Raw genomic sequence first — 27,641 nt, forward strand, 5'->3', positions numbered from 1 at the left:
TCCCATTTGCAACCTATTTCTTCATATCATTCAAACAGGAAAAGAGTGCATTTTTGAAAGCCTGTGCTTTCCCCCCATTGACTAAAGTGTGAAAAATGCATATTTTTTAAAATGTGCGTTTTTTAAAATGTGCAACTTCAAAAATGCACAAGTTCTGAATTTTTTAAATCGTGCATTGTTAAAGTTTCTTAGCGTGCACATTTTTTTAATGTGTGCATCCCCCCTGCCCGCCCAATTAAAGCATGGATGGGAATATTTAAAAGTGTGCATTTTAAAAAATGCACAACTTTAAAAGTCCACAACTTTAAATTGCGCGTTTTTAAAGTTGTACATTAAAAAAAAAAAACACTGCAGACACAAATGCAGGTTCAGGAATTTGGTAATATTTTGAGACAACAGGCGCTCCTGTTCACGTTCAGTTTTGTGAATGGGACATTTTTGAATAATTTATGAAACAAAAGTCTCATACATCCCTATATTGGAAGGTGCCTTATATGGAGTCAGAGTCCCTCTCACCCTGTCTTGGCTCTCCAGGGTCCCAGACAGGAAATGCCAGGGACTGAACCTGGAACCTTCAGTATTCAGTTTGTGCTCTGCTACGAAGCCACAGCTCTTTTCCTAAAAGTAAAGTAAGTTTCCAGTCCAGCTCAGTATTGTCAACACTGATTGACAGTGGTTCTCCAGGGGTTGAGATGGGGGGTTCTTTCCCAGCCCTACCAGGATATGCTAGGGATTGAACTTGGGACCTTAGGGTGTGATGCATAACTCGAACACAGATCTACCCACAGGCACTATAGGTATTCCTAAGGTTTATATAACGTCTAGTGCAGGAGTTGCAACAGCCGGTGGGGAGCAGGGTGGTGGCTATGTACTAACCTTCAGCAAAGTTTCCCAGGTGGTTTACCAAAAACAACAAACAACCAAGATTTTAAAAAAATCCCTGTCAAGGGATCTATGTCAGGCTTCTTCTCCATCTGTTTTTAAATGGGCCTTAAAGGTTCTTTTTATTTTAATCCGCGTTTTGTTAAACATGCTGGGCTGAATGTTAAAAAGTGTGGCCACTCTCTGTTTTAAATTATGTCTACCATATGTTTTTAGTTTTGTAATTCTGAGCGGGCTGTTTTTACATTTTTCATCGGTTGTATCGTTAAGCTGTTGGTCCTGAGTTGCCCCAGGAGGGCTTTTGCCCTTGAAAGGAGGCCTAGAAATACTGAAATAAACCAACGAACAAACAAATATGCTTAGATAAAATAAAACGGTTGGCGACGTTGGCATCTAGATGGGTGCCCTGCCATTTTCGTGGTTAGCTCTGTTGTTATTTTTTAAGGCAGTGGTTAAACTGGCAGGATTTGTTGTCACTTTTGATGGCCTTTTCGTGACTCCTCTGCCAAAGTGGGGGTCACTTGCTCAGTTTTACCAAGCCCTTTAACAAGGATGATAATGACAATGTTGGTGATGGCTGGTGATTGACTGGTGCCACTGGACATGGAGAGGACCACTTTCCCTGTTGCATGGGAACTAGCTTTGCCCTCGTATTGCAAGGCTGAAGGCTGCCATTCTGCCCCCTCCATCAGCCAGGGAACCGAGGGCTGGCAGGAAGTTGCACCTCCTGGAAGACCATCACGGCACAGAGGAGACCAGCTTGGCCTAATCTATTGGCCAGAGAGCACTCCCAATGCTTGCTTTCCTCTTCCCTCCTGCACTCCTTCTTCCTTTCGTATCATGCCGGTTATTTTATTTATTTGCAATATTTATTTATTTAATATTTATTATTCAATATTTATTTAGTATTTATTATTTGTGATATGACTTAAGGCATTATATATGTATCTGCCGCTAAATATAAAATCCCTAAGCAGTTCACATAAGCTGGTAGATTGGGAGCCTGCGGGCTTGGACTGCCTTTTCTGGGGTGGCCCCCACTCTGTGGAACTCCCTCCCTAGGGAACTCCGTCATGCCCCGTCTTTAATGAGCTTCCGTCGTGCACTAAAAACGTGGTTGTTCAGGCAGGCATTTGGGGTGGGTTAGGGTATTTTAGAAAATGTTTTTATTGTAGAATTTCATTGTTTTAAACTGTTTTTATTGTATGTTGTACATCGCCCAGAGTGGCTGGGTGACCAGCCAGATGGGCGATTAATAAATTTAATAATAAATAAATAAATAAATAAATAAAATTGGACTGTCTTCTGGTTTAATAGTTATGCAACTCTGAGAAAAAGGTAGGCTCAGTGATGAAGTTGATGAAGATATACAGTCAGACTATGGAATCCGCTACCACAGGGTGTAGTGATGGCCACCTCTTTGGATGGCTTTAAAAAGGGACTGAGCACATTCCTGGAGAGGAAGGCTATCAAGGGCTACTAGTCCTGATGGCTCTGTGCTACCTCCAGTACAAGAGGCAGTGAGCCTATGTACACCAGTTGCTGGGGAACATGGGTGGGAGGGTGCTGTTGCACTCATGTCCTGCTTGTGGGTTCCCAGTCAACAGCTGGTTGGCCACTGAGTGAACGGAATGCTGGACTAGATGGACCCTTGGCCTGATCCAGGATGGCTGTTTTTATGTTCTTAGGATAAATAATAATAATTTGTAGTTCCTACTGAACAGTGCAAGGCATGAAAACAACTCACTGAGCAGTGCAGGAACCTCAACACACACCCCACCAACACACACACACTTTTAAACTAACGCTATCGCAGTGCCAATTGGACTAGTGCTGGGGTAGTGTTGATTTAAACATTCCTTATTTTGTGTTTTCTGGAAGCAAGATGTTTCATGCACTTCTTTTGGCTTGTGCGGAGGTATTGGGCCATCCAACGTTGGGAACAGGACCGTAGGGTGGATGGGCTGTTTGCTCCAATCCAGGAAGGTGACGCTTAACGTTCCCACGAAAGGAGCAAATGTGGTTTTATTGAAGAGGATCATGCAGTTGTTCCAGCTTGTGGTGGATTAATTTGAGGAACTGGCGGGGGGGAGGGAGAAAAATATCCATCTGCATGTATGCACACACATGTGCAAAAAATGAATATGCGTTTTAGGAGAGGGGAGGCTACCCTAGTTTAACATTCTAGAGGGTTTTTTTCTTTCTTTCTATAATTTTCCCCAAATCTTTAATTGACTCAAGAGCATAACATCAAGAAGATTGGGGGAGAAGAGAGAGTGAAAGGGCAGGAGCTATTTGAATAATTCATTGTCCTTTGAAGTTGCAAGAGAAATTTCAGCTGCCTTGGGGAGTAATTTCTTCCCATTCTAAAAGGGTTTTCTCCTCCTTTTAAACTCATGCAGAGGATGAGAGGGGTTTTTTGCATTCTCTGCATAATTAATGAGACCACCATTCCTCTATCATTTTTTCTTCCTCTTTCCTTCACTCACAAACTTTAGACCAGGCGTCTTCGTCCTCCGGATGTATTGGACTATAGCTCCCATTATCCCCTTCCATCATAATGGTTCAGGATGTAGCTTGATACATTTGTAGGGTGCCGGTTTGTAGAATGCTGCCTTAAACAGAAATGGGGAAAGGAAATGGCCGAGGTGGGGAAGGTGGATGGTTTTTCATAATGAATAGAAATAATTAGTGATGGGTGGAACGAGTCCCCCATCCCCATGTGCAATCTGGAATGGACCCGGTTTTTTAAAAACAGGATTAATCTGGAGGAGATTTGGCAGAGATCCAAAATGGATCCACTGAAAGATTCCAAGTCAATGAGGTCTAATGATGATGATCCATTGCGTTACATTTCTATCCTGCCATTCTTCCAGCATTCTTTCCCCACCCCTTCCATTCATCTGCCCACAACAACCCTGTGAGGTAGGTTAGGCTGAGACAGTGACTTGGTCCAAGGTAATTCACTTAGCTTTGTGGCGGCATGGGGACTGCAATGCCAGAGGGAAAAGGATGCTTTAGGGAGAGGGAGTATTTTTAGGAAATGTATTTTGATATTAAATTCTTTTATTTAAAATGTTCTCTGTCCCTGTTCTGACCCTATGGGTGGGAAATTAAAGGGAAGCAGATTTCAACTAAATTTTAAATAATAAAATTTAGCTACTTCCTAGCTGTACGAGCAACAGAACAGGTTGCTTGGGCAGTGGTGGGTTCTCCTTCACTGGAGGTATTGAAACACAGGTTGGAGGCCACCTGTCAGGGAGGCTGTGGTTGCAAGATTCCTGCACTGAGCGGGGAGTTAGACTTCTATGATTGTCTGCTTTGCTTTTCGGAGGGTATAGCAGTAACAATTTCCTCCCTTCGGAAGAACTTCTCCGTGTGTCTGCATGAGTCTCCGTTCTGACCGTTGCTCTTGGTTGGAAGGAGGCGAATTCAGATTGTTGACTCATAAAGAGACATGGCAGGCAGCAGAGATGCATGAGAAATTTGTTTCAGTTCGCTTTTGAACAGGATTGATCCAGTTGGCACCTTCTGGATTGAACATGGACTTGGATGCAATCTACAAAGTTCGTACATTTCTGAACTTGCAGATCCCCCCCGCAAAAAAATGCATGAAAAATGCATGAAATGCATGAAAAATGCACACTGTTGAAAAATGAATGGGGGAAGAATGCATACATTTCAAAGATAGGCACAATTGCTGCATTCATTTGGAAAAATACGCGTGAAAATGCACATGGATTTTCTTGAGAAAAGAAAACAACAAAGTTTGCAATCTGATACGAACTTGAGTCGGAACAAGCTTTGAGAGGGAAGTTGGAAAACTTTTGCAAGCTCAGGTTTTGCACATCCCTAGTAGACAGGCTCCCTCTGTGAGCAGGTGCTCTGGGATCACAGGAACCTTGAATTATCGGATTAATATTCACATGCATACACACAAAGAGTAATCGTTCCCTCCTGGCATGTGGTTGGAGAATTGCATATTCTTCTAACTATATATTTTTCTCTCTTGCTCCCATAAGTCGGAAAGCACCTCAGGTTTTTTCCCCCATCTCTCCCTCAAGGGAAAGGCCCTTTCTGCCATCTTATTTCCAGCCTCCCACGCATTTACCAATGCTGCAAACACACCTGCTCTTTGGATCCATATCTGAGCATTTTCATATCCCTTGGCAAAAACGAGACATTGGCAAAGTGGGGGCAGAGCGGGGCTGCCTTGCCATAAAGGGGCTGTGAAAGGCCAAAAGGGAGGTGAAAGGCTGTAACTCACTGGCAGAGCGGCTGCTTCACATGCAGAAGATCTCAGGTTTGATCCCTGCTGTCTCCGGTTAAAAGGAATCGGTAGAAGTCGATGTGAAAGTCCGAGGTGGCCACTTATACATCATCAAACCAGAGGACAAAAGAGGGCACCAGTTTGCATAAAATTTGCATGTTGCTAATGTATATGTATCAATGCACATTAAGAAACAACTGCCAGAATTTAACTAGAAATGCATTTCCTCTCCCCATCAGCCTGTGGTTGAGGTGCTGCTACCTATTTTAGTGTTATTGCTCTCCTTTCTAGGGACATCAGAGAAATCTGTTTGGGGGGGTGGAGTTTGATTACTTTTCCTAGGCTCAGCCCCCAATCTGCAGCAAGTTGGGCCAGTTTGCGGATTTTCCAGAAATTTTGTGCATTTGTTCCTTCGAAAGGTGCCTCAATTTGCACAAATTTCTGGGCGATTCGCACAAATTACAGCCAAATGTGCACAAATCACGGCTGAATTTGTGCAAATGATTGACAAATTTGCACAATTTGTGCAAATTTGGCCGTAATTTTCACACGTTGCTCAGAAATTTGTGCAAATCCCAGAACATTCCAAAAACACGCAAAAAAAGTTCCCGGAGTTCAGGAAACAGCTCACAGCTCTGCTCACAGATGCAAAGCGAGTCATACACTCTGCAGAAATCCATCAAGCCAAAAAAGAACTGGATTTCCCAGCGACAGACACCCCTACTCCCTTCTTAGGGTTCTTGATCTTCAAACCAGACTTGGACTGGATAGTCTTTGCAGTAGAGGACACCTTTAAATATATATGGGGCCACCCTAAAGGAAAGAACCTAGAAGGCTGCTGTGTAGACAATAATAGGCTCAATGGACCAGCGCTGACCTTCGTAGAAGGCAGCTTCCTACATTCTTAGGAGATGGGCCATAGCTCAGTAGGCACAGCATCCTCTTGGCATGGTGACGGTCCCCAGTTCAGTCCCTGACATCTCCAGTTAAAAGGTTCAGGTAGCAGGTGATGGGAGAGAGATCTCTCTCTGCTGAGACCCTGAGAAGATACTGCCACTCAAAATAGACCAGCTTTCCCCAGCATGGTGCCCTCGAGATGTATTGGCCTACATCTCCCATGATTCCCAGCCAGTATGGCTAGTGTCAGCACTATTTCCTCACTGGGGCCACAGGCTTGAATGGTGTAATCCACCCATAAGCACACCAAGGAGCCGGGGGTAGGGGGAGGGTTGTGCTGAGACCCAGCCATGCTTACTTTAGCTTGGAAAAAAGGAGGCCAAGGGGAGACACGATAGAGGTCTACAAAATGATGACCTGGCGTGGAGAATGTGGGAGAGGGAGACATTTGAGGGAGACACTTATCTCCCTCTCTCAAGATACCAGAACCCAGTGGGGTCATCCTATGAAGCTGTCTGGTGCAAGATTCAGGACAGATGAATGTTCACCACTGAGAGCTTTTGGTGACCGGGGGCACTTTGGACTCTTCCTCTCCTTTGCTGGTGGTTGCCATGTTTGTTTTCATTCCCCACCATGCCTCTGGAGCGACATTACGTCACGCCGTAGTGTCATTCCAAGCAGAGGCCTAATCAGCAGTTGCCGTTTTCTCCCCAGAATGCAGGTTGGCATGACACTATGTGGTGAAGTAGCGGCGTTCTGGGGGCACTCTGGGGATTAAGAATGGCGGCCGGCAGCAGCGGACTCGGGAGAAGTGCTAGTGAGCTGTGCCCTCCCCTGTCCTTGAAAGTTGCCCCACCCTGAAAATAGTTGAAATGCTGCACCTGCAGCCAGGTTGGCGAAATGAGCAGGTGCGTTTTTCAAAAAGGGGAGGGGTCTAAAAAATTTTGTCTTATTTTTTCATTTGAAACCCCTCCGCAACACACACGCACCACTCTCTGAAGTGCTACAGTCCAAACACAGGTTGACCACCCCTGTGGGACTGTTCCAAAGGGCTCTTCCTTTCTTTCCTTGTCAGTTGTCCTTCTCTTTTCTTCCTCTTTCTTCCGCTTTCGCTCGAAGGGAGCCAAAAGCCAGAGTCAGTAAAAGGAGCATGCTCTGTGCATTTCTTCCTCTGCAGCCCATAATTATCTTGTCTCCTTCGGCAGAACAAGGGTCTGCTGGTTAGCAGGATGGGCTTGCTCTCTTCATGCATGCGTCTGTCCACGCTTTGTCTCCATCCATCTGTCCCCCTCTGCCCCCCACGTCTATTCCTAATGGACTCTCTGTGACAAGAAAGCGACATGGTGGAGGGAGATAGGTGTGACAGCAAAATGATTGTAATTTACTGTTTTGCTTTTTTTTCTGCTCAGGAAAAAAGTGGGGAAGGAAACATCCATCTGCTTCTTATAATTTTATTTCTTAATTTATATCCCATGAGGCAGTGGGAGGAGAGGAGGTTCCCCCACCACCAGCCAAAAAAGATCAAATGTGTAAATATTGCTTTTGGATCCTGAACCGGCATGCAACTCGGTAGAACCAATTCATATATATGTATGTATAAGTCTGTGTGTATGGATATATTCATATTACATGGGTAGGAGAAACCCATCACCTTCTTATAATTTTATTTCTTAATTTATTTCCCATGAGACAGTGGGAAAACGATCCTTCCCCTCCCCAAAGACCAACTTTGTAAATGGAGTTTTTCGATCATGAATTGATATGCATCTCAGCAGAACCAAAGTGTGTGTGTGTGTGTGTGTGTGTGTGTGTGATCTCTTCCAACTTTGCATAAACTATGCAAGAACTAACATGAGTTTGAGAGGGGCTTTAAAAGAATTTTAAGACACTGTGTTGAGCACATTCTCTTAGCTCACTTTGGACTTCAGCACCCATCATCCTACATTGAATAGGGGGTTGGACTCGATGGCCTTGTAGGCCCCTTCCAACCCTACTGTTGTATGATTCTATGATGCCCGCCCAGCATGGACAGTGACCGGGGATGATGGGATTTGTAGCCCAACAATATCTGGAAGGTCTTTGGTCTAGCCACCACACCACAATGGCGGCCAGTTGGATTTCCTTCCAAGTGGAAGTGTTTTTGAGTGGTTGGCGGAGGTGAGGTTTGAGCTAGGCCCATCTTGATACAAATCCAGCTGTAAATGAATATTATATTGTTTCTGCACCCAATGAACAATAAACAGGCTTTGTTTGATTCATACTGATCCGTCTTTGTTAAGGGTTGTTTTCTAGTCAGTCAATTCCAGGAACAAATGGCGTGTACACATTTTTTTTAGCGAAACTGAGCATGCTACAAGAAGGTCCCAGTTAAAATTGTACTGGCTGCCATGCTAGTGCAGGGCCAGGTGGAATTGAAAATGTATGGGGTGACACCAAGGCAAAATCTGATCCATTGATCAGATTGAGCAGGGGGTCTGCACTGAGCAGGGGGTTGGACTCAATGGCCTTGTAGGCCCCTTCCAACCTTACTATTGTATGATTCTATGATGGGCGACAGGGAGAACCTGATGCAATTTGAGGCTGGATTTTTGAGTCCCAGTAGTGGCTATCAAACCAAAAATTGTTTTGGCTGGTTGGTCACTTTGGTGTGTGGCATAGATGGTAAAAGAATTGGAAAAGGACTGGGGAGATCCAGGTTCGAATCCCCACTCATCCAGGAAGCAATAATGCAGATCTCCAAGTTCCCTTCCAAATCTGAGCTGCGATTCCCTCATAACTGCAAGGTGTTTTGCACTTTGCAAATCCAGCTGTGGAATTTCTAGTTCTCATGAGGTACTCCATTGCACTGACTGAGGGACAGCAGCCCTATCAGAGAGCTTTACAATGAGCAACGACAGAGGATTGGTTCTCTGGGGTCACCTGACTCCTACAACCAGGATGGTTCTGGGCTACGATGGGAGTGTTCCACTTTGGCCTACCTTCACATCTCTTCTCCTGACCTACTTTACGTCCTAGTTTAAGTCTTCCTCTCCCTACCATTCCCAATCTACTTTTGCCCACGTAGACAAGAGTGGAATTTTAAATCTTTCCATCCCACGTACTCCTTGGGTCAGAGGAATTTTGACTGTGGGTTTTCTGTCACGATGTTGATTTGCAAATGCCAGGGGTGTTTGGGGGAGAGCAGAGAGTAGAACAGGGAATGTATTTCACTCTTTCTTTTGAAATATAAATTTGTGCTATTCAGAGTCTGTCTTCACAGGCACTCTTTTGTTGCCTGCTGATTTTTATTTTCTTAGCTACCGTGGGTGAGGGGGTCCTTTCAGCCGCCTTAGCACCGGATGAAAGGGTAAATTGTTTACCAAGGCTGGTGGCTTTTCCGCGGGTGGTAGAGCAGCCTTGGCGTACAAAGACAATGCCCTTCTCCATCCCAGATTCAGACGGGGCCATCCGCTCTACACCAGGCCTCAAGCGGAGGTGTGGGGGTGAGGAAACGGTGCATGCAGAGGGAAAGAAAATCACATTCCTGGCTGGAAAGAGTCCCTCAGAAAAGAAACCTTCATGGGTTTCAGGAACCGCTTCACTCCTCACTTGCAAAATGAGACCCAGTTTTATTTTTAGTTTAGTTTTTACACTTCCCTCTAGTCTCGCTCTGTGTTTGTCTTTCTCTCATTTTCGGGGTTTGCTGGGTTAACAGCCATTCTGCCGGAGTGAACCTGGGAATTGTACGTTGTATCTTCACCGCAGTACAAATCCCCGGATTTTTGGGAGGGGGTAGAGCATGATAGTTCCACTTGAATAGATCTAGTAGAAATGTGTAGATGGACTGTGTGAAGTAACCAACACACAGCTGCCTTTGGGTCTACTCTAAGTATGGCTTTAGGGAGCAGAACCTGTCTTTTGCCCTCTCCAAATGCTATGGTGCCGTGAGTGCAACATGCCTTAGGTTATTAATTAATTGAGACGGACCCTTGGTTGCCATGAAATCTTGAGCTGCTTCTCCTGAGGAGGCCTGAAAATCGAAGTCCCTGGTCATGATCCGTTTGGGGGAAGTCAACACCACCTCTGAGACCACCTCTATCAGCTCAGGTGGGGAGACCCCTGGGGAGCGGGGTGGCAACTCACAAGAGATGCCCAATCCTGTCTCAATGTCGTTGTTGTCCCCCCTGCCCCCACCCCACAACCACACACTCAAATCTTGGAGACTGCTGGACAGTGTAGCTCAAACAGCGGCGGGGGGCATGGATCCGTGATAGAGCACTGCAGCTCCACCCCACCCACCGATCGAATTATGCCTGCTGTTGCACTGAGACCTGGGCAGGGTGCAGTTGGGTCAAATTGCCGAACCATCTTTGCCCAGCTAGGTTTTCGGTCACACATGCGAGGCCCGCTACTTTTATTTCTTTGCTTGGAGTATTTTTATTGTACGTGTCAGCCAAAGAGAGGCCCCTCAGTAAATCAAGGCAGTCCCTGCCTGGAGACTTACAGTCTAAAAAAAGCACAACAGAAGGAAAAAGGGATGGAGAGGGAAGAGAGGGGAAATTAAGTAGACTTTCAGCAGGGCTGGTGGAAGGGCCCTCCTCGCTGTCTCATCTCCGGGGGAACAGTCCAACTGGAGCAGGGCCCTGATGTTCCCTTTGCTTGCTCCTGCCTCCCTCACTCTTAGTGGGTTTCCTCTGGAGCAGCCTGAAGGAGGGACAGCCACATGCAGCCCTTTTCTTCGTTGGCTTGCTTTATCTCCACCTGTTATGACTGCAATGGAGAATGTGGGTAGGGAGACACTTTTCTCCCTCTCTCATAATACTAGAACCCAGTGGGGTCCTCCCATGAAGTTGATGGGTGGGAGATTCAGGACTGATGGAAGGACGTCACACAGCAGATAGTTAAACTAAGGAATTCGCTACCACAGGTTGTAGTGATGGCCACCAACTTGGATGGCTTTTAAAGAGGGTTAGATACATACTTGGACGAGAAGGCTATCAATAGCTACTAGTTCTGATGGCTAAATACCACCTCCAGTATCTGAGGCAGTATCCCTGTGTACACCAGTGCTGGGGAACATGGGCAGGAGGGTGCTTTTGCGCTCTTGTCCTGCTTGTGGGTTTCCTCTGGGCAGCTGGTTGGCCACTGTGTGAACAGAACGCTGAACTCGATGGACCCTGGTCTGATCCAGCAAAGATCTTCTGATCTTAAGGCAGCACCGCCAACCACCCACCCACCCCCCAGCCTGCTGAAATGCATGATTGGCCCAATTTCACACAGCCAAAACCACACATGGGCAGTCAAATCTCTAAATAGGATGGTCTCACTAACCCCAACGGACCCCTAGCAACTGAGTCCGCACTGTCTCAGTCAGGTTCCTTTCCCCCAAACCTCTAGTCAATGCCCTTCTCATTGCATTGGGGTGACAAGCAGGCAACACCTCCCCGCTCCCTGCACACACACCCCAAGGACCACCACCCCCTACTCAAGATTGCAGCCTCAGGGTTTGTGGTCATTGCTTCCTCACCCTCCTCCTAAACTGAAGGAGCGACCACCTTTGGCTCCCCCCACAAGTACACACTCATGTGCAAGGAACTTGAAACACTGGAAACAATAGTTAGAATTTGGATGCGTCCATCTCCCCCATCCCGTCACACCACCACCACGGGTCCCGATCTGCAGTAAAGCCATCCCAATAATGGAGTGGCGCCAACCTGCTCTGTGCTGGAGCCGCTGACACTCTGAGGTGGATCGTGGCAGCCTTACAGAGGCAGCTGCACTCCTATTGCGTGCGTGTTCGGCTCTGTGTGGCAGCTCCATCAAATCTTGTGACAGGAACAGAACATGCCTGGGAACGAGAGGTGGGTCAAAGTTTGAGAGGCGAGGTATGGAATTGGTGGAGTTGGCTTGTAAGCGCTCAGCCCCGGAGAAGCCATCTGTTCCGTGCTTCTTATTCTCTTTCTCTCTTCTTTAATCCTTCATGGCAAAAGACCCAGTGTGGCATTTTAGCTCCTTTTGACAAGATTGGAATGGGAGGTGTTTGGGGTGGGGGAGGGGACACCCCTGCCTCTGTTTAGCTCATCATATTTCCACTTTAAGTGGCATCGGGGGAAGGGAGGCAGGAAAATTTATAGGTGACCTGCAAGAGCCTTTGTAGCTGGGAAGAAAATACATCTTTCTTACTATAGCTTTTTCTTGTTGGTAAAAAAAAGAATCTTTTAATTTCATGGCTACACACACAAAAAAAAGAATCTTGGCCTTTTCAGTTGAGAAAGAAGGGCGGGCGGGATGCAGTAGAGGTTTATAAAATGATGACTGGTGCAGAAAGAGAGTGGGTAGCTTAAAGACTCCTGGAGGCCCCTCCCTGGAATAAATCGCAGGACACAGTCCAAACTGCAAATGTGTGTGTCACTGATGCAGGTTGCACAACTCTGCTGTTGTTGCTGCAGAATTTAAATAGCCTGTATGTTTCTTCTTCTCCTTCTCCTTCTTCTAATTGGTGCAGTTTTACCGTACAGCCTGGAACACGAGGCAGCCACTAATTTCGTCTGATGGCTGAGCTATGTCCGCCATTTTGATTTGGGGAATGGTCCGGAATGGTAGAGTTGGTCATAGTGTGTAATGCTGGTGAACCATGGATGGGAAATCCAGGAAGATTTCTTTACACATGCCCTGGTGTGTGTGTTTCACCACTGTGGTCAGCCAGCGGGCTGCCCCTCTTTGCTCCTGTGGCAGCTCACTTGCTTAGAGGGGAGAAGTGAACACAGGTAGCGGCAGCAGATCCGGGACTCTCCAGGGGCCCCCCTGCCTGGGTTAGAACCTCGGCAGGAGCCCAGTGATACCAACTTCCTGATGCACACACGGGGATCCTGAGGTCTTTCAGGCTTCACCTCTGCCCCCATGGCAGTGTACACACTGCCGAAAGAGAGGAAAGGCATTCTCTTGTCAAAAACGTGACAAAAGAGAGCATGGATTTGCATAGAATGTACATGTGCTACTTCATATATGGAAAGAGAAAGTTGCAAGTTTAGAAAGAATTGCTAAAATTTAAATATAAATACAATACCTCTCGACCTCGTGGGGAGGACTGTGACCAGGTGCTGCTACCTGTGGAAGGGCAACTCCAAGGCCCCTGGACTCGCCTTTCTTAGGGTTCTTGATCTTTAAACTGGATTTTGACTGGACAGTCCTTCAATCAGGGGATTGTTCTCTGACAGCCCTTCAGATAGAGAACTGTTCCCTGCAAAGAAGGACACAGGGCCATCCCATCCTGTCTCAAAATTTGATCTTTGCTGACCTGATCAGCACCTCCCAGTTGGGCATGTGGGTCAGAACTTGGTTGTCCTCTGGCTTTCATGCTTTCCGGACATTTCCAGATGGTCATATTTTTCTGAACATTTTTTCCTGAACATTCCTAGGTGGACTTTTTCCCCCTGGACTATTTTTCTGAACATTTTTTCCTGAACATTTTTTCTGAACATTCCCAGATGGACTTTTTTTCCCCATGGACTATTTTTCTGAACATTTTTTCCTGAACATTTTTTTGAACATTCTCAGATGGACATTTTTTTTCTGAACATTTTTTCTGAACATTCCCAGATGGACTTTTTTTCCTGAACCTTTTTTTCTGAACATTCTCGGATGGACATGTGGCTTGGAACTTGTTTGGCCGCTGGCTTTTGTGCTTCCTGAACATTCCGATGTGATTCTTGGGTCCAAAAACTCTCAAAATGTGTTTTTAATGGGAGAAAATGTGATGTGTTTACATGCAAATTTCCACATGGTTTTCTTTTTTAAATAAATAAATCCAGATTATTGCGGAAATGGAAGGAAAGGACTAACGAGCAAACACATGCAAAAATGACATGAGTTGGTGGGCTTGCATGTTTGCTTGTTTATTAGGTCCTGCTCGTTGTTGTTTTTTATTGTTTTGTTATTTTAAAAATTTCTTAAGCCGCCTTGAGCTGGCATTTTGCTTTGGAGAGCAGAACATAAATGCAAGTCTGTGCAAAACTGCCTTCCCTGACCTGGCTCCCCCCAGATCTGTTGGACTACTTCTCCCATAATCTCCAGCAAGAAGGGCCATTGGGAAATGTAGTCCAACACATCTGGAGGGAGCCAGGTTGGGGGAGCCTGGTATAAAGAAGTGAGTAAATACAGTGCAGAGGGGGGGGAAGACATCAGTCTCCCCATCACGGTTAGGAGTTTGGGTGATGTTGCATTTGCACTAGATGGACCTGGATGTGGGGCGGACGGTTGGAGGGACACATTATCATGGGGGCCGGCATGCTGAGCTGTGTAGAACTGAGCCAGGCGGAAAGGATTACTTCCTGCTGTTTTATATTCCACCCCGCTCCTTGCCCTTCTCCCATCCCATTCTCCTTCCGTCTCATTAGTTGAAAATTTACGGAAATATTTAAACAGCAGCGCCACAGCTGTGCTCAAAGTTTTGTGGTTGTTTTGTATTTTAAAACACACATGCACACAGCTTACCACCACTCAAATCATAAAGCCGCCTTCTGTCGTCCTTCAGGGAATGGTGGGTCTCACACAGCTGTGCAATGCATATTTATGCACACGGTTCTGTTGAGTGTGATGCAGGCCGAGGTGGTTTTTACGGGAGAAGGGGGTGTGCATCAGTGCCACCCCCCCCCCCCGCTATCTATCCCATACATTGGGTGGACCAGTTCTGGCCCTCCAGATGTAGTTGGATTACAGTTCCCATCAACACTAGCCAGGTTAGCCAGTGGTGATGGATGGTGCTAGTTACAGCCCAACGGTACTGAGAGGTAGTGTGGCGTAGTGGTTAGAGTGTTGGACTGGGACTCAGGAGACCTACGTTCAAGTCCCCACTCAGCCATGAAGCTCAGTGGGTTATTTGGGGCTAGTCTCTGCCTCACCTACCTCACAGGGTTGTTGTGAGAATAAAATGGAGAGAAAGAGGATCATGTCCATTGTCCTGGGCTCCTTAGAGGGAAAAAAGTGGGATATAACTGTAGAAATAACTAAGTATACATACATCTAGAGGGCCACAGGTTACCCTGCCATACATATGCACAGAAGGGAATGGGATAAGAATGTTAGTCACTGGGAAATGGTTCTTTTTTGGCTCGATGGAGTTTTTGGCTAGACAGGACTGTGTGCGTCTCACTTTGTGTCTGCGAGCCAAGTGGTGTGAATTGCTCTGAAATTAGCGGAAATGGCAGAACCTTCCCGCCCCCCATGCGTAAAAATCCCAGAGAATCCACAAACTGGCCCGACTTCCTGCAGGTCAGATTGCATGCCATAGCGGGAACCAAAATGAAATCTGGGGGGCTGAGCGTAGGAAAACATGCCAAACTCCACCATCCAAACGAATTTCTCCAACATTCCTAGAATGGGAAAGAAGTGAAGCAGAGATAAGCCGTCCATGCACATGCAGTTCCGCCATGACTGTCTCCCAAAGCTTTGTGGGGCATTTTGTGTGTCTCCTAGTAAAAAATGCAGTTCCCAACACTGCATCACACTTTAGCATGACCAAGAAACAAGATTCGGGCTGGGGGTGGGGACAATCAATCAGTAAAATCAAGTAACAGCACGTCAAGTGATTCTTGAAAGAAAAATGTTAAGTATTGTTCATTGGCCATTCAGCGTATGAAATAAACATCTCCCCCTTTTTCTATCTCTTTCCTCCCCTCTTGCTGGTAAAGGTCCCCCAGAGTTTATCAAGAATCCTATGGACCAGATCGGGGTCTCAGGAGGGGTGGCGTCCTTCGTGTGCCAAGCGACCGGAGACCCAAAACCTCGAGTGACCTGGAACAAGAAGGGGAAGAAAGTGAACTCACAGAGGTTCGAGGTAAGCAGTTCCTGTGGAAAAGAACGAGCTGACGCCTATAGGCTTCAGTGGTAAAATCCAACCAGATGTCCTACTTACAGTTGACCCATTGAAATGAATGGGGCTTAGGTTCGTCCTTAAGTCCCATTCATTTCATTGGGTCTATTCTAAGCAGGGCTTAGGTTGGATTTTATCCTTTAAATATAATCCATCTATGGGTTGCAAGGCAGAGCCAGTGTGGGGGAAGATGTTGAAACAGGGAGACATGGATTCAAATCCCCAATCAATCATGAAGTAGGTATGGGTGGGTGAAAAATTTGTCCGGTTCACATTTCAGTGTGACTTACTGAATCCGTACCTCCAGAACCTAAACACGAAACAGAATGTGGTTTGCTGCTGAAATCTTTACATTTTCGATGCTTGCGCTGAATCGCAAAAGAAGCATTCCAGAAAATGCATACATTTCCAAAGATTCACACAAAAACACTTTATTCAGTTGGCAGAGGGATGTATACATTTGCAAGTGTGTGCACAATGAAAATATTTGGGGGAAATGAGTTCAAAAATGAGGGGTTTGGGGCGGGGGAAAGGTGCAAGGAAATACAGACAAATTTCCATGCAGTTTTTTCCAAAAAAAATAAATAAATTGCAGTCCAATCCAGAATTGAGGCAGAACAAAGCATTGGAGAAATGAGAACCTGAACTAAACTGACCATGACATATCTATCTGTGCCTAACATAAAGCAAACAGGGTGACCCTCATCCAGTCACTGTCTCTCAGCCTACCTCCCAGGTTTGTTGTGAAGTTAAAGGGCGAAGCAATGGCAAGAGCATTCTGAGTTGTTTGGCAGATTGGCAGGATACTAATGTAATAAAATAACACACACGCACATGCAAATGTTTGTGATGGAAGTGCTTAAATTTTTTAGCATCCTTTTAACATCTCCGGTATTCATCCCTCCCCCAGCAGGGGGGCTGATGTCTCTCTACAGGCTTCTCCGCACTCACGCTCCTGGGGAGAAGGATTTTGTACGCTCATAAACACTGCTCGTGCAGTGAGCAATCAGAAACCCAAATGGGCAGCCTCTTGTCAGGATTTGTCTGTCTGATGTGTTTGGGACGATGTCGGCAAGGCAGAGCCAAGAGCAAGGCCTCTGTTGAAGCATGAATGCTCCCCCACAGACACATGAGGCCACTCTGGGAATAGAGCAAATGAGAACGCCAGGAAGTCAGGGCTGTTCCTGCCACGCAGTTCACAGTGCTGGCTTGCACAACTGCATCATCTGTCGCTCAAGTACAAAGTGTTCTGCCTCTTTGGGAAATAAAAATAAATCCTCCAGTGCCTGGTATTTTCTGCTTAGAGGATGGCCCAGTCATGCAAACCTTAAGTTATGGGCTCTTAAAAGGATTGAGCAGAACTTTGCAAGAGCGAGGAACAGCTTACATGAGAAGCTTTGCAAGAGTTGAGCTGCTTACATCAGAAGCAGACATTCTTGGAAAAGACCAGCCCCTCAGTCAATGAATGGAAGACCTGGCTTTTGTGCAGTTGAGGGGGGTGGTCTGTAAAGGTAGCAAGGCCAGTGGGCGGGTTTGACTGGGAAGCTTCTATCTATCTATCTATCTATCTATCTATCTATCTATCTATCTACCTATCTATCTATCTATCTATCTATCTATTACATTTCTATACTGCCCAATATCTGGGGCTCTCTGGGCAGTTCACAACAATTAAAACCAAAAAATACAGCATAGAAAACAATATAACATTTAAAAGTTTAAACCTACAGTTCAAAAGCAAAGCCAAAATAAAATCTAGCAGAGATTTAAAATACAGTAACGGTTTTAAAACAACAGAACTAAAAGACTAAAATCAGGATCATGGAATAGCCCCATGAGGTGCTGTGCCCTGTTGGTTCAAAGATGCTTCCTTTGCTGGTGTCTTGCAGTTCCTTTCTTTGGCAGTGTACACTTTCTGACATTCCTTGTCACCCATTCAAGGCCAACGTCTGGCTTTTGACTCCCAGAGTTGTATAAGAGGTGAACAATATAGTATCTGGGTTCACACAACATGACAACCCACACTCAACCCATACTCAAAGTTTAGAGTGGGTTGTTGTGGGTTCTTGTGTTGTGTGAACCCATGGTAACGAACCATGGCTTGTTAACCACACACAGCCCACAAAGAGAACTCATGGGTTGTTGCTGGGTTGTGAACTGTGGCTTCTTCGTGGTTAACAACCAATGGTTTCTTGGTGCAACTTGGTTCCACAAGGACCTACATTTCAACAACCCATGGTTCAGCAGTGCCCACACTCAGTCCTTACGCTACATTGAGCATGGGTTGAGTGCGGGTTGCCGTGTTGTGTGAACCAGGTCACTGTCTGCTAGTGTCAGGGTGGAAACTGAGCCCATAGAGCCCCAGAGCAGTTCTGATTCTGAGGATGAACAGCAATCCATGGGAGAGGAGCTCGCTCATCTCTCACAAGGACAGCAGCTGGCAGAGATTCCTCCTGCCAGCATTCCTGGGATAGATAGTGACCCTGGCAGCGAGAGAGCACTGGAGGGGGGCTTGCTGGACGCTTGGCGCAGACACAGGGAGTGACGACAGATGGAGGGCGCCGAAAGGAGGCACTCCGCTCACTTGGCGCGCAAACAACAGTCACATCCCAAGGACCCAAGGGAAAGAGGGAGGATCTCTCCCTAGCCCATAAGTTCAGGGTCTTCCCGTGGCTCCCGTTCAAACGGGGACCAACTGCCTTACCCAGAGCTTAGGATACTCTGCAATCTTTTCCCAGTGCTGTTCCTCGCTTTGTCGCTAGTGATTAGTATCTGAAAGAGTCATAAAGTAATAAAGGAATAAAGCCTTGGAAAGAATCCTCGTCGTCTATGTCCTGAGTTGGCTATTGGAGGGGACTGCAAGAGGCAGCTAGGGTGCTCCTGACAGCTAGACATCCGCTGCATTTGGCTGGAAATAGCAAAAAGACACACTAAAAGCCACGTACTGCAGGCATACAGCAATTTTCACTTCATCCGTCTTGTTTTATTCCCTTCCACATTTTTAAATACTCTTGACTTGGTATAGTAATGTATGGGAAGTAATTACCATGGACAAGATAACTGGTAAGCAGAAAGCAACATCCAACCTTAAACACTTTATCTTTTTTAATTCCTCTTCTCTCCACCTCTCCCCACTTCAGACAATCGAATTTGACGAAGGTGCTGGTGCCGTCTTGCGGATCCAGCCCCTCCGCACCCCCAGGGACGAAAACGTTTATGAGTGCGTGGCCCAGAATTCCGTCGCAGAAATCACTGTCAACGCCAAACTCACCGTCCTCAGAGGTAAAATCCTGAAACTGTGCTTATTGAAATCAGTGGGACTTAAGTCTGAATTTAACATTTAGGATTGGGCTGAGTGGCTGCCATACTTAGAGCAAAACCATTGGCTTCAGTAGCGCCTACTCCCAGGAAACAGTGAGAGCTGTTTGACAACGGATGTGACTGCCTTGGGAGGTGGTGGGAGGGATTTAAGCAGAGGGTGGAGGGCCATCTCATCAGGGATGCTGTAGCTGCACCCTGCAGCACAGGGCCTGTATTGAGCAGGGGGTTGGACTAAATGATCTCTGAGGTCCCTTCTGACTCTATGATTGTATGGAGGATTGCAGCCTTAGAGAAGCAATTTGGGTATTGATGTCTTGTCAGGGACTTTGGGGGGGTGTTAGCCCACCATAAAAGTCATAATTCAATATTTTCTTCCCCCAATCCCCATTTGTGGTTTTGAGGAGCAGGAATAGAGAAAGCAGCTCTGGAGATTTCTTTATTTCATGTTTAACCCACCTTTGACTGTGAAAATCCCCTACACCTTCTTCCTTAGGGGAGGTAATGATCAATAAATACAGAATTCTCACCTCGTCTGATTCTGAATTTGTACATGGACATACAAATATATATCTATTTCCTGCCAGCTGCACAACTGCTCCTTCTAACTGGAGGTGCCCAGAATTGGATCTGGGACTTTTGGCATGCAATGCAGGTCCTCTACCAATCAGTGACGGGCCTTCCCCTAAACAGAGGAATATAAGAAGCCGCCTTATACAGAATCAGGCCCTGGGTCCATCTAGCCCAGTGTTGTCACCATTGACTGGCAGCAGCGGCTCTCCAGGGTTTCAGGCAGGAGATTTTCCTGCGCTACCTGAAGAAGCTGGGGATTGAGCTGGGACTTTCTGCCAGCAAAGCATGAGCTCTGTCAATGAGCTCCAGTCCCTCCTGTAAAAATCACATAAGATACCAGTCCTCATGGGTCTGAATAAAAGGGCTGATTTAAATAGGAACATAGGAGCTATGGCCTTTCCCCCACAATAAAACACACATTAAAAGTAGATAGATAGATTCAGATTTAGATTTAGATGCAGCAGGGTAAAAACCATGTGTGTAATTAGGTAGGTAGGTAGGTAGGTAGGTAGATAAAATAAAATAAAATGTTTTCCAGATGAAACAAGCTTTTTGTTCAAGAGCCGTCCGGAAGAGGGGGGTTGTCAGCTTTCCCTAGGGAGATATCGCAAGCCCTGCTCTGAACCTCTGTTTTCTTTTTTCCCATGAACTTTTATTTTATTTCGAAATAAGGTTAACAAAATAAAGGTAACAAAAAGAAGAACGTACATAATACTGAATCAAAATCACTAAAGAGACAAAGGGATTCACTAATTATCAGTCTTACTCTATAACAGATATGCTTATGAAACATCTACAATAAAACAACCTACGTGGGAGGATCTAATGATAGTAAAACGAACAAGCAGCCCTAACAAATAACGAAGCTGATGTGATTTTAATGAATAAATATTGAAATGAAATTAGCCTTTGATAACACAACAAATATAACCCCAAAAAAGGAGAAGAAGTCTTGCGTGGTCCCGGTGTTCGATTGGCCAGGCCACCGATGAATACTTGTTCGGGGGGGGGGGGGGACTGAGGCGTCCATTGTGTTCCTTGTCGGAGCAACTCCGCTGGGTGCTGGCAAACAGGAGAGTGTCACCCCGGGGGGCGGGGGGGGGGACCCGTTGACAAGTCGCCCTGTCCAGCTGCCATTATGTGGCCCCGTCACAGCCAGTTCCTTCCCACGCTAGGCCTCAATAGGCTGCCCGTTAATTGGTGTGGCTCTCTGGTTAGTGAATAAGGTTGCCACCCAGCCAGGGTTTCACTGGCTTGAGAGGAATGTTTATCCTCCCAGACTGTTGCCAGAACTGGAAGACGAGAGGATGGTGGGGTGGAGGAAATACAATTCCTGCCAGACAGCGTTTGCCATTCCTGAGCGCACCGTGGCTGGTTTGGCGGTGGTCTTGATGCGAGAGTCTGGTGAACACACGCATCATTTTGCCCTTAAGAACGTGATCATTGTGGTGACGGTACCATTTTGGAGGTTGTCCTTGTGGTCCATAGAACATAAAAAGCTGCCTTGTACCGAGTTGGACGACTAGGCTGTCCAGCTGAATTTTGTGCACAGTGACTTGCAGTGTCTCTCCGGGGTTTCAGATAGAGAGACTTCCCAGCGTACCGGGATATGCTGCCGGGAAGGGGCCTATAAGACCATCGAGTCCAACCCCTTGCTTAATGCAGGAATCCAAGTCAGAGCATCCCTGACATGTGGCTGTCCAGCCTCGTCTTGAATGCCTCCAGCGCGGGAGAGCCCACCACCTCCCCAGGTCATGGGTTCCACTGTCGTATTGCTCTAACAGTCAGGAAGTTTCTCCTGATGTTCAGCTGGAATGTGGGTTCCTGTAGCTTGAGCCCATTCTTCCGTGTCCTGCACTCTGGGATGATCGAGAAGAGATCCTGGCCTTCCTCTCTGTGACAGCCTTTCAAGTCCTTGAAGAGCGCCATCCTGTCTCCCCTCCGTCTTCTCTTCTCAAGGCAAAACATGCCCAGTTCTTTCAGTCTCTCCTCACAGGGCTTTGTTTCCAGTCCCGTGATCGTCTTTGTTGCCCTCCTCTGAACCCTCTGCAGCTTGTCTGCATCCTTCTTAAAGTGTGGTGCCAAAACTGGACACGGTACTCAAGATGAGGCCTAACCAGTATGAAGTATGAAACTACTCAAAAGAAATATACATAAATGCCGACTCCTATGCTGATTCCAGCATGATTATTGTTGTGTGTTCTTGTTAACAGCAACAACAACAACAACAACGACAACAACAACATAATACCATTTAAAGACATATTCTGGAAACAAGCCTGTATTCTAGGTTTTTTTCCACCCGACATAAAGATAAATTCTGTGAACTGGACTAAAGGACATCCCAAATAAACCCCAAATAAACCCACTTGGGCCAAGCTGTCTCCCCATCCGGTTCACTAGGTAACCCCAAATTGGATATGGCTGATGGGCATGTGTTTAACGGAAGGAGATGCTTTGACAGGGCAATCCTGCACACATTTACTCGGAAGCAAGTCGCCCTGAGTTCTATGGGGCTTACTCCTGCACAAGTGAGTATAGGACTGCAGCCTTGATCTAGATTTCTGTGTGTCCCTTTGCCTTCAGTGGCTCATGCACACACTCTCACTCCCCCTTTTTTTCACTCAGACAAAGTTATCCCCCTGACCTCTCTTCGCCTTTCGGGCTGTAAAGATCGACTTCTGTTTCCCAGGTGCTGGACTCATTTGTAACTGCTGAGAAAGTAAAAAGACAAAGAATGAATCTATTAACCTCTGCTTTTTTTCACAAAGATCAAGCCAGCACACAGGCATTCTCCCCGTCCTCTCCATTTCTTCTTTTTCCTTCACCACCCTCTTCCCCTTTCTTCTTTTCATGCCAAGCTTCTCTCCACTTTTGTCCTTTCCCCGCCATCTCCATTATCAAGGCCAAGAAGCAGAGGGTTTCGGCTAAATGGAGGTGAATTTAGATTGCGCGGGGAACATAGTAAAACTACTCCAAGCCAGACTGTTGGTCCATGTACCCCAGCAGATTATACTCTGACTAACAGCGGTTCTTCAGATAGAGGTCATCTTCAGCCAGGGCCGGCCCTACCATTAGGCATAGTGCGGCAGTCCCCGCAGGTGGCAGATGCTGGGAGGCAGCAACAAGGTGTTCAAGGAGAGAGCTGTGTGCCGTTCAGCCTACTCTGCACCCCCTAAGTTAGCCTTCTGCCTTCAAGTTCAGTGGAGATCGTGGTTGCTGTCCCATCTCCAATGTTGAAGGAAAATTCATCTGCCAGTCCAGTCAGCTTTCGTACATGGAATTGGAGTGGGCGCCATCCTGTCCTTTGTCCCAAGCAGCAAAAACTCTTGGGCTGGCCCTCTCTCCAGCTCTTTTTGAAATGGAGAGGTGGAGATGGAACTGGAGACCTCCCACATGCAAACTAGGTGCTTTACCACTGAGCTGTGACCCCTCTGGCTAAAAGTTAAGATAGGAAACTGCCCTATAGGGAATCAGACCATGGGTACATCTCACTCTAGCCTTCCTCAACCTGGTGCCCTCCAGATTTATTTATAAATAAATAAATAGCCAGGGATGTTGGGAGCTGTAGGGCCAAAACATCCCTGGCTATTTATTTATTTATTTCATTTCTATACCACCCATTAGCCGAAGCACTCTGGGCGGTTCACAGGAATTAAAGCCATAAAGTACAACATAAAACAATATAACATATAAAAGCTTAAAACCACAGTATAAAAGTACAAACAGAATACAACCTAGCAGCAATGCAGAGATTCAGAATACGGATTTAAAACACTTAAAATTTATAATAATGTTTTGTTTTTTTAAAAAAAAATAAAAATTCTATACTATTCTATGAACACCAGAGCTAAAAGTCTAGGAAGCTAAAATGCTAAAATACTGGGAGAACAAAAGGTCCTCACCTGGCGCCAGAAGGAGCACAATGTAGGTGCCAGGCAAATCTCTCTAGGGAGCTCATTCCACAGTCGGGGGACCACAGTAGAAAAAGACCTCTTCCTGGTAGCCACCCACCTTGCTTCCTTTGGCAGGGGCTCTGGGGGAAGGGCCATGATGGCTGGGACAGGTGGCAGTTGTAGTCCAGAATGTATGGGGGGCACCAGGTTGGGGTAGTGGTTCTCCAGGGTTCCAGACAGGGGGCCTTGCCCAGCCCTACCTGCAGATGCGGGGGACTGGCCTAAAAACTTCCTGCATGCAAAGCAGGGGCTCTGCCACTAAGCCGTGGTCCATTCCCTAAGGAAACAAAATAAGATTCTAGTCCTTGTGGTTGTGGATAAAGGGCTGGTTTAAATAAGAACGGACAAAGCTGTCTTCAACCAAGTCAGACCGTTGATACTTCCAGGTCAATCTTGTCTACACGGACCGGCAGTGGCTCCCCAGGGTTTCAATCCTGGATCCTTTCCATCCTTACATGGAGATTTTATTGTATTTATTCATTCATTCGTTCGTTCGTTCGTTTATTTCATTTCTATACCACCCAATAGCCAAAGCTCTCTGGGCAGTTCACAAAAATTAAAACTACGAAGCATAGCATAAACAAATATAAAATATGAAAGCTTAAAACCACAATATAACAGTACAGCCAGAATAAAACCTAGCAGCAATGCAGAGATTTAAAATACAGATTTAAAGCACCAAAGCTAAAAGACTAGGAAACTAAAATGCAAAAATACTGGGAGGGTAAAAAGGTCTTCACCTGGTGCCGGAAGGAGTAAAAACATAGGCGTCAGGCAAACCTCTCTAGGGAGCTTATTCCACAGCCGGGGGGCAGGTGGGGGTCTCAGCAGAAAAACCCTCTTCCTTCAGCAGGGGCTCACGGAGAAGGGCTGCTGACGATGATCTTAAGGTCCGGGCAGGCACATATGGGAGGAGGCGATCCTTCAGAGAACCTGGCCCCAAGCCGTTCAGGGCTTTGAATGTTAACACCAGCACTTTGAATAGGGCCCGGAAATGGGCTGGCAGCCAGTGCAGCTGGAAAAGTACCGGCATAATATGATCTCGTTGGCCAGTACCTGGGGCTGGGGATTGAACCAGGGACCCGTCTGCAAAGCAGGTGTTCTACCACTGAGCTCTGGGCCCTCCTATATATATATTTTATTTTATTTTTTTAAATATTTCTTTGCCACCTTTCAGGGCAGAAGCCCTCCCAAGGTGGCTCACAGCAATAAAATACATAAAACCAGTTAAAATATTAAAAGCGATAAAAGCATAAAAACAACAATAAAAGCCGGCAGTAAAACCAGCATCCATGATAACAGCAGTAACAGCAACAATAACAGTCATATCAAGAGAAGGCCGTGGTAAAATAACATGTTTTCAAGGCCTTCTTAAAAGCCTGCAGTGACGGAGCATGGCGGACCTCCGATGGCAACTTGTTCCAAAGGTGTGGGGCCACCACAGAGCAGGCCGTCTTGATCTGTAAAGATCAAGTAAGATTCTAGTCCTCATGGTTCTGAATACAATGGCTGATTTAAATAGGAATATAGGTGCTGTGGCCTTTCCCCAACAATAATCTAACTCAAGCTGAGGCCTGGTGGGATTATATTTCCCCCGCTTTTGAGTAGTGAACACAGCATTAGAAAAGTTCTTCAGTATTTTTTTTTTTTAAACCCTTTGACATCGGAAGCCAATGTCTTCACAACCACATGCCATCATTCTGTGGGAGTGGCTGGGAACTGTGCCCAGGGTTTGGCGGTGTGTTTTTATTTTGAAGAGCAAGTTGCTATCCCTTATAAAGGCGGAGATGTTAGGGGAAGTGTGTGGTCAAAGATTGGTGAGATGTCGAAATCCGAAAGAATTGCCGAACACGTTTTACGAGTGGGAGAGCTCTTGGGCCCTGCGAAATCCTCGCCAGTTTACCCATGACCAGCAAAGCAAGAGTTCTCTGTAGAGCTCCCGAAGTTTGGCAAATACTTCTTTTGTTTATTTGGCATATGAGACTCGGCCCCCGGTGCATGGAAGGTTGAGTGGATGCTGACAGATTCTAGTTTAAACCCCCAAATTCCTTCCTGCCCTCCTCCGGGCCTTCTTGGAGGTATCTGTGGGAAACATGTCCTGTAACCCTAATCTAGCAGGGCTCCATTTAACATTTGCATGCAGAAGGTCCCGGGTTCGATGCCTGGCATCTCCAGGTAAGAGATGCAAACACCCCTGCCTGAAACCCTAGAGGGCTGCTGAGCAAAATAGACCAGTGGTCCAACTCTGTATAAGGCAGTTCCCTAACATGCTTGTGAACATTTTGCCGGTAGAGAGCACCGCCCGTTTTCATGTTTTTATATGTCAGCAACGCAACGTTAGGGGCGTGCTGTTGTCGCCATGCCGTTGCAGAAGGTCCAGCAGTGTTCATCCTTCTCTCGGCCTGTTTCTCAAGTTGACAGGACGTGTCAACCTCTGGGAGGAGCGTCCTCCACCAGTCTCATCTCAAATCTGATCACGCCTCCGGCCACAGTTGTTTTAATTAAACTCCGAGGAATTCTGCACAATGTGCCACAAGATTAACATTTTTGTTTAATTAGAAACACTCAGTAATAATAGTTGTCGCAAGCCATCCCTAACAGTCTCCATCTCCCCCCACCCCAACCAGACTGTCTCTCTCTCCTGAACATATAATATACACTCCGCCTGTCAAGAGGGGCTGTTCTATCTCTTGGCAGATTAATTAGTTTGTGAAATTAACAAGCGCCAATTCAGGCCAGGAAGGGGCGGCATTGGACAGGCATCGAACAGAGAAGTTGGAAGCTTCAATGCATGATGTCACCTCCAGCCAATTGGATGTAAGAAGTTGCCTGCTCAAAATGAAATGCAATAACCTGCGGTTTGGAGTGCGGGGAAGCGTTTAAAATAGATGCATACAAAATTTTTAACGATATGGAGAGAGAGGAACTTCTCTCTCTCTCTCTCTCATATACTAAAACTTGATCCAGTTTTTAAAAATTTTATCTTAAGACCTTCCAAACCACGCTTCTTCCCAAAGGATTCTAGGGGGTGGACAAAACATAAACAAAAAAAATGAAATAACAAGTACAAGACTATAAAAACAACACAACCACCTTACAAACAATAAAGCACAGGGTGGCAAACTATAAAATGGCAAGAAGTGCAAAAGCGGGAGAGCATCCAAATAGACCGAGAAATGGAAGAGAAACGTCTCAGGATGCTGAAACAGAGATTTTACTTGTAAAAAAGCCCAAAACAAAAACAATAGAATCGCTTAAAATGCCTGGGCAAATTGTTGTTGTTGTTGTTGTTGTTGTTGTTGATATTAATATTATTATTATTCCAGGTATTTAAACAATTGTTAATAATTATTAACAATTATTATTATTCCTTATTATTTATTGCATTTCTATACCACCCCATAGCCGAAGTTCTCTGTACAGTTTACAAAGATTATTAACAATTATTAACCATGGCGATTTATCGTCCTCTTTTCAGGATTATAGAACCCTTTACTTTCAAAGACAAAATACGTCCTCAAAACTTAAAAACAGTAAACATTCAACGCATTAAAATAACAAATATGATATAACAAATAAGATAGCAGGAGCAGAAAAAACCTTAGCCACGGGGCCAACCCAAGACATCTTGCCACATGAAGCAGAGCTACAAATGCCCCCCCCCTGCCAAAATTCAGAGTGGCCTTCAAACACGGACTGAGCTGGTTTCAAAGCAACATTCTGTTTCAGATCAATATGTAGATCAATATAATCCATACTTCTTTGTCGCCTGCCTCTTCGTCCCATAGGGCCAAAAATATAACCCTCAAAAATCCGAGGAGAGGTCCAAGAGAAATTCATATTAATGCATAGTGTATCCTGTCATTTCTTCGCACATTTGGTTCCTTTCCACCAC

At 45.9% G+C, this 27,641-nt stretch overlaps 1 protein-coding gene across 1 annotated transcript in view; it reads left to right on the top strand.

Moving 5' to 3' along the window:
* Positions 1-27,641, top strand: part of PTPRS (protein tyrosine phosphatase receptor type S) — a 276,893-nt gene that overhangs the window by 89,164 nt on the left and 160,088 nt on the right. The window contains exons 3-4 of the mRNA XM_084826131.1: positions 15,718-15,863; positions 19,040-19,181. Of these exons, the coding sequence (XP_084682257.1) occupies positions 15,718-15,863; positions 19,040-19,181 (288 nt within the window). The remainder of the gene's footprint in view (positions 1-15,717; positions 15,864-19,039; positions 19,182-27,641) is intronic.

This window comes from Heloderma suspectum, chromosome Z, assembly GCF_057233095.1.
Source record: "Heloderma suspectum isolate Gila_16-S chromosome Z, 16-S_ref, whole genome shotgun sequence".
NCBI classification, from domain to species: Eukaryota; Metazoa; Chordata; class Lepidosauria; order Squamata; family Helodermatidae; genus Heloderma; species Heloderma suspectum.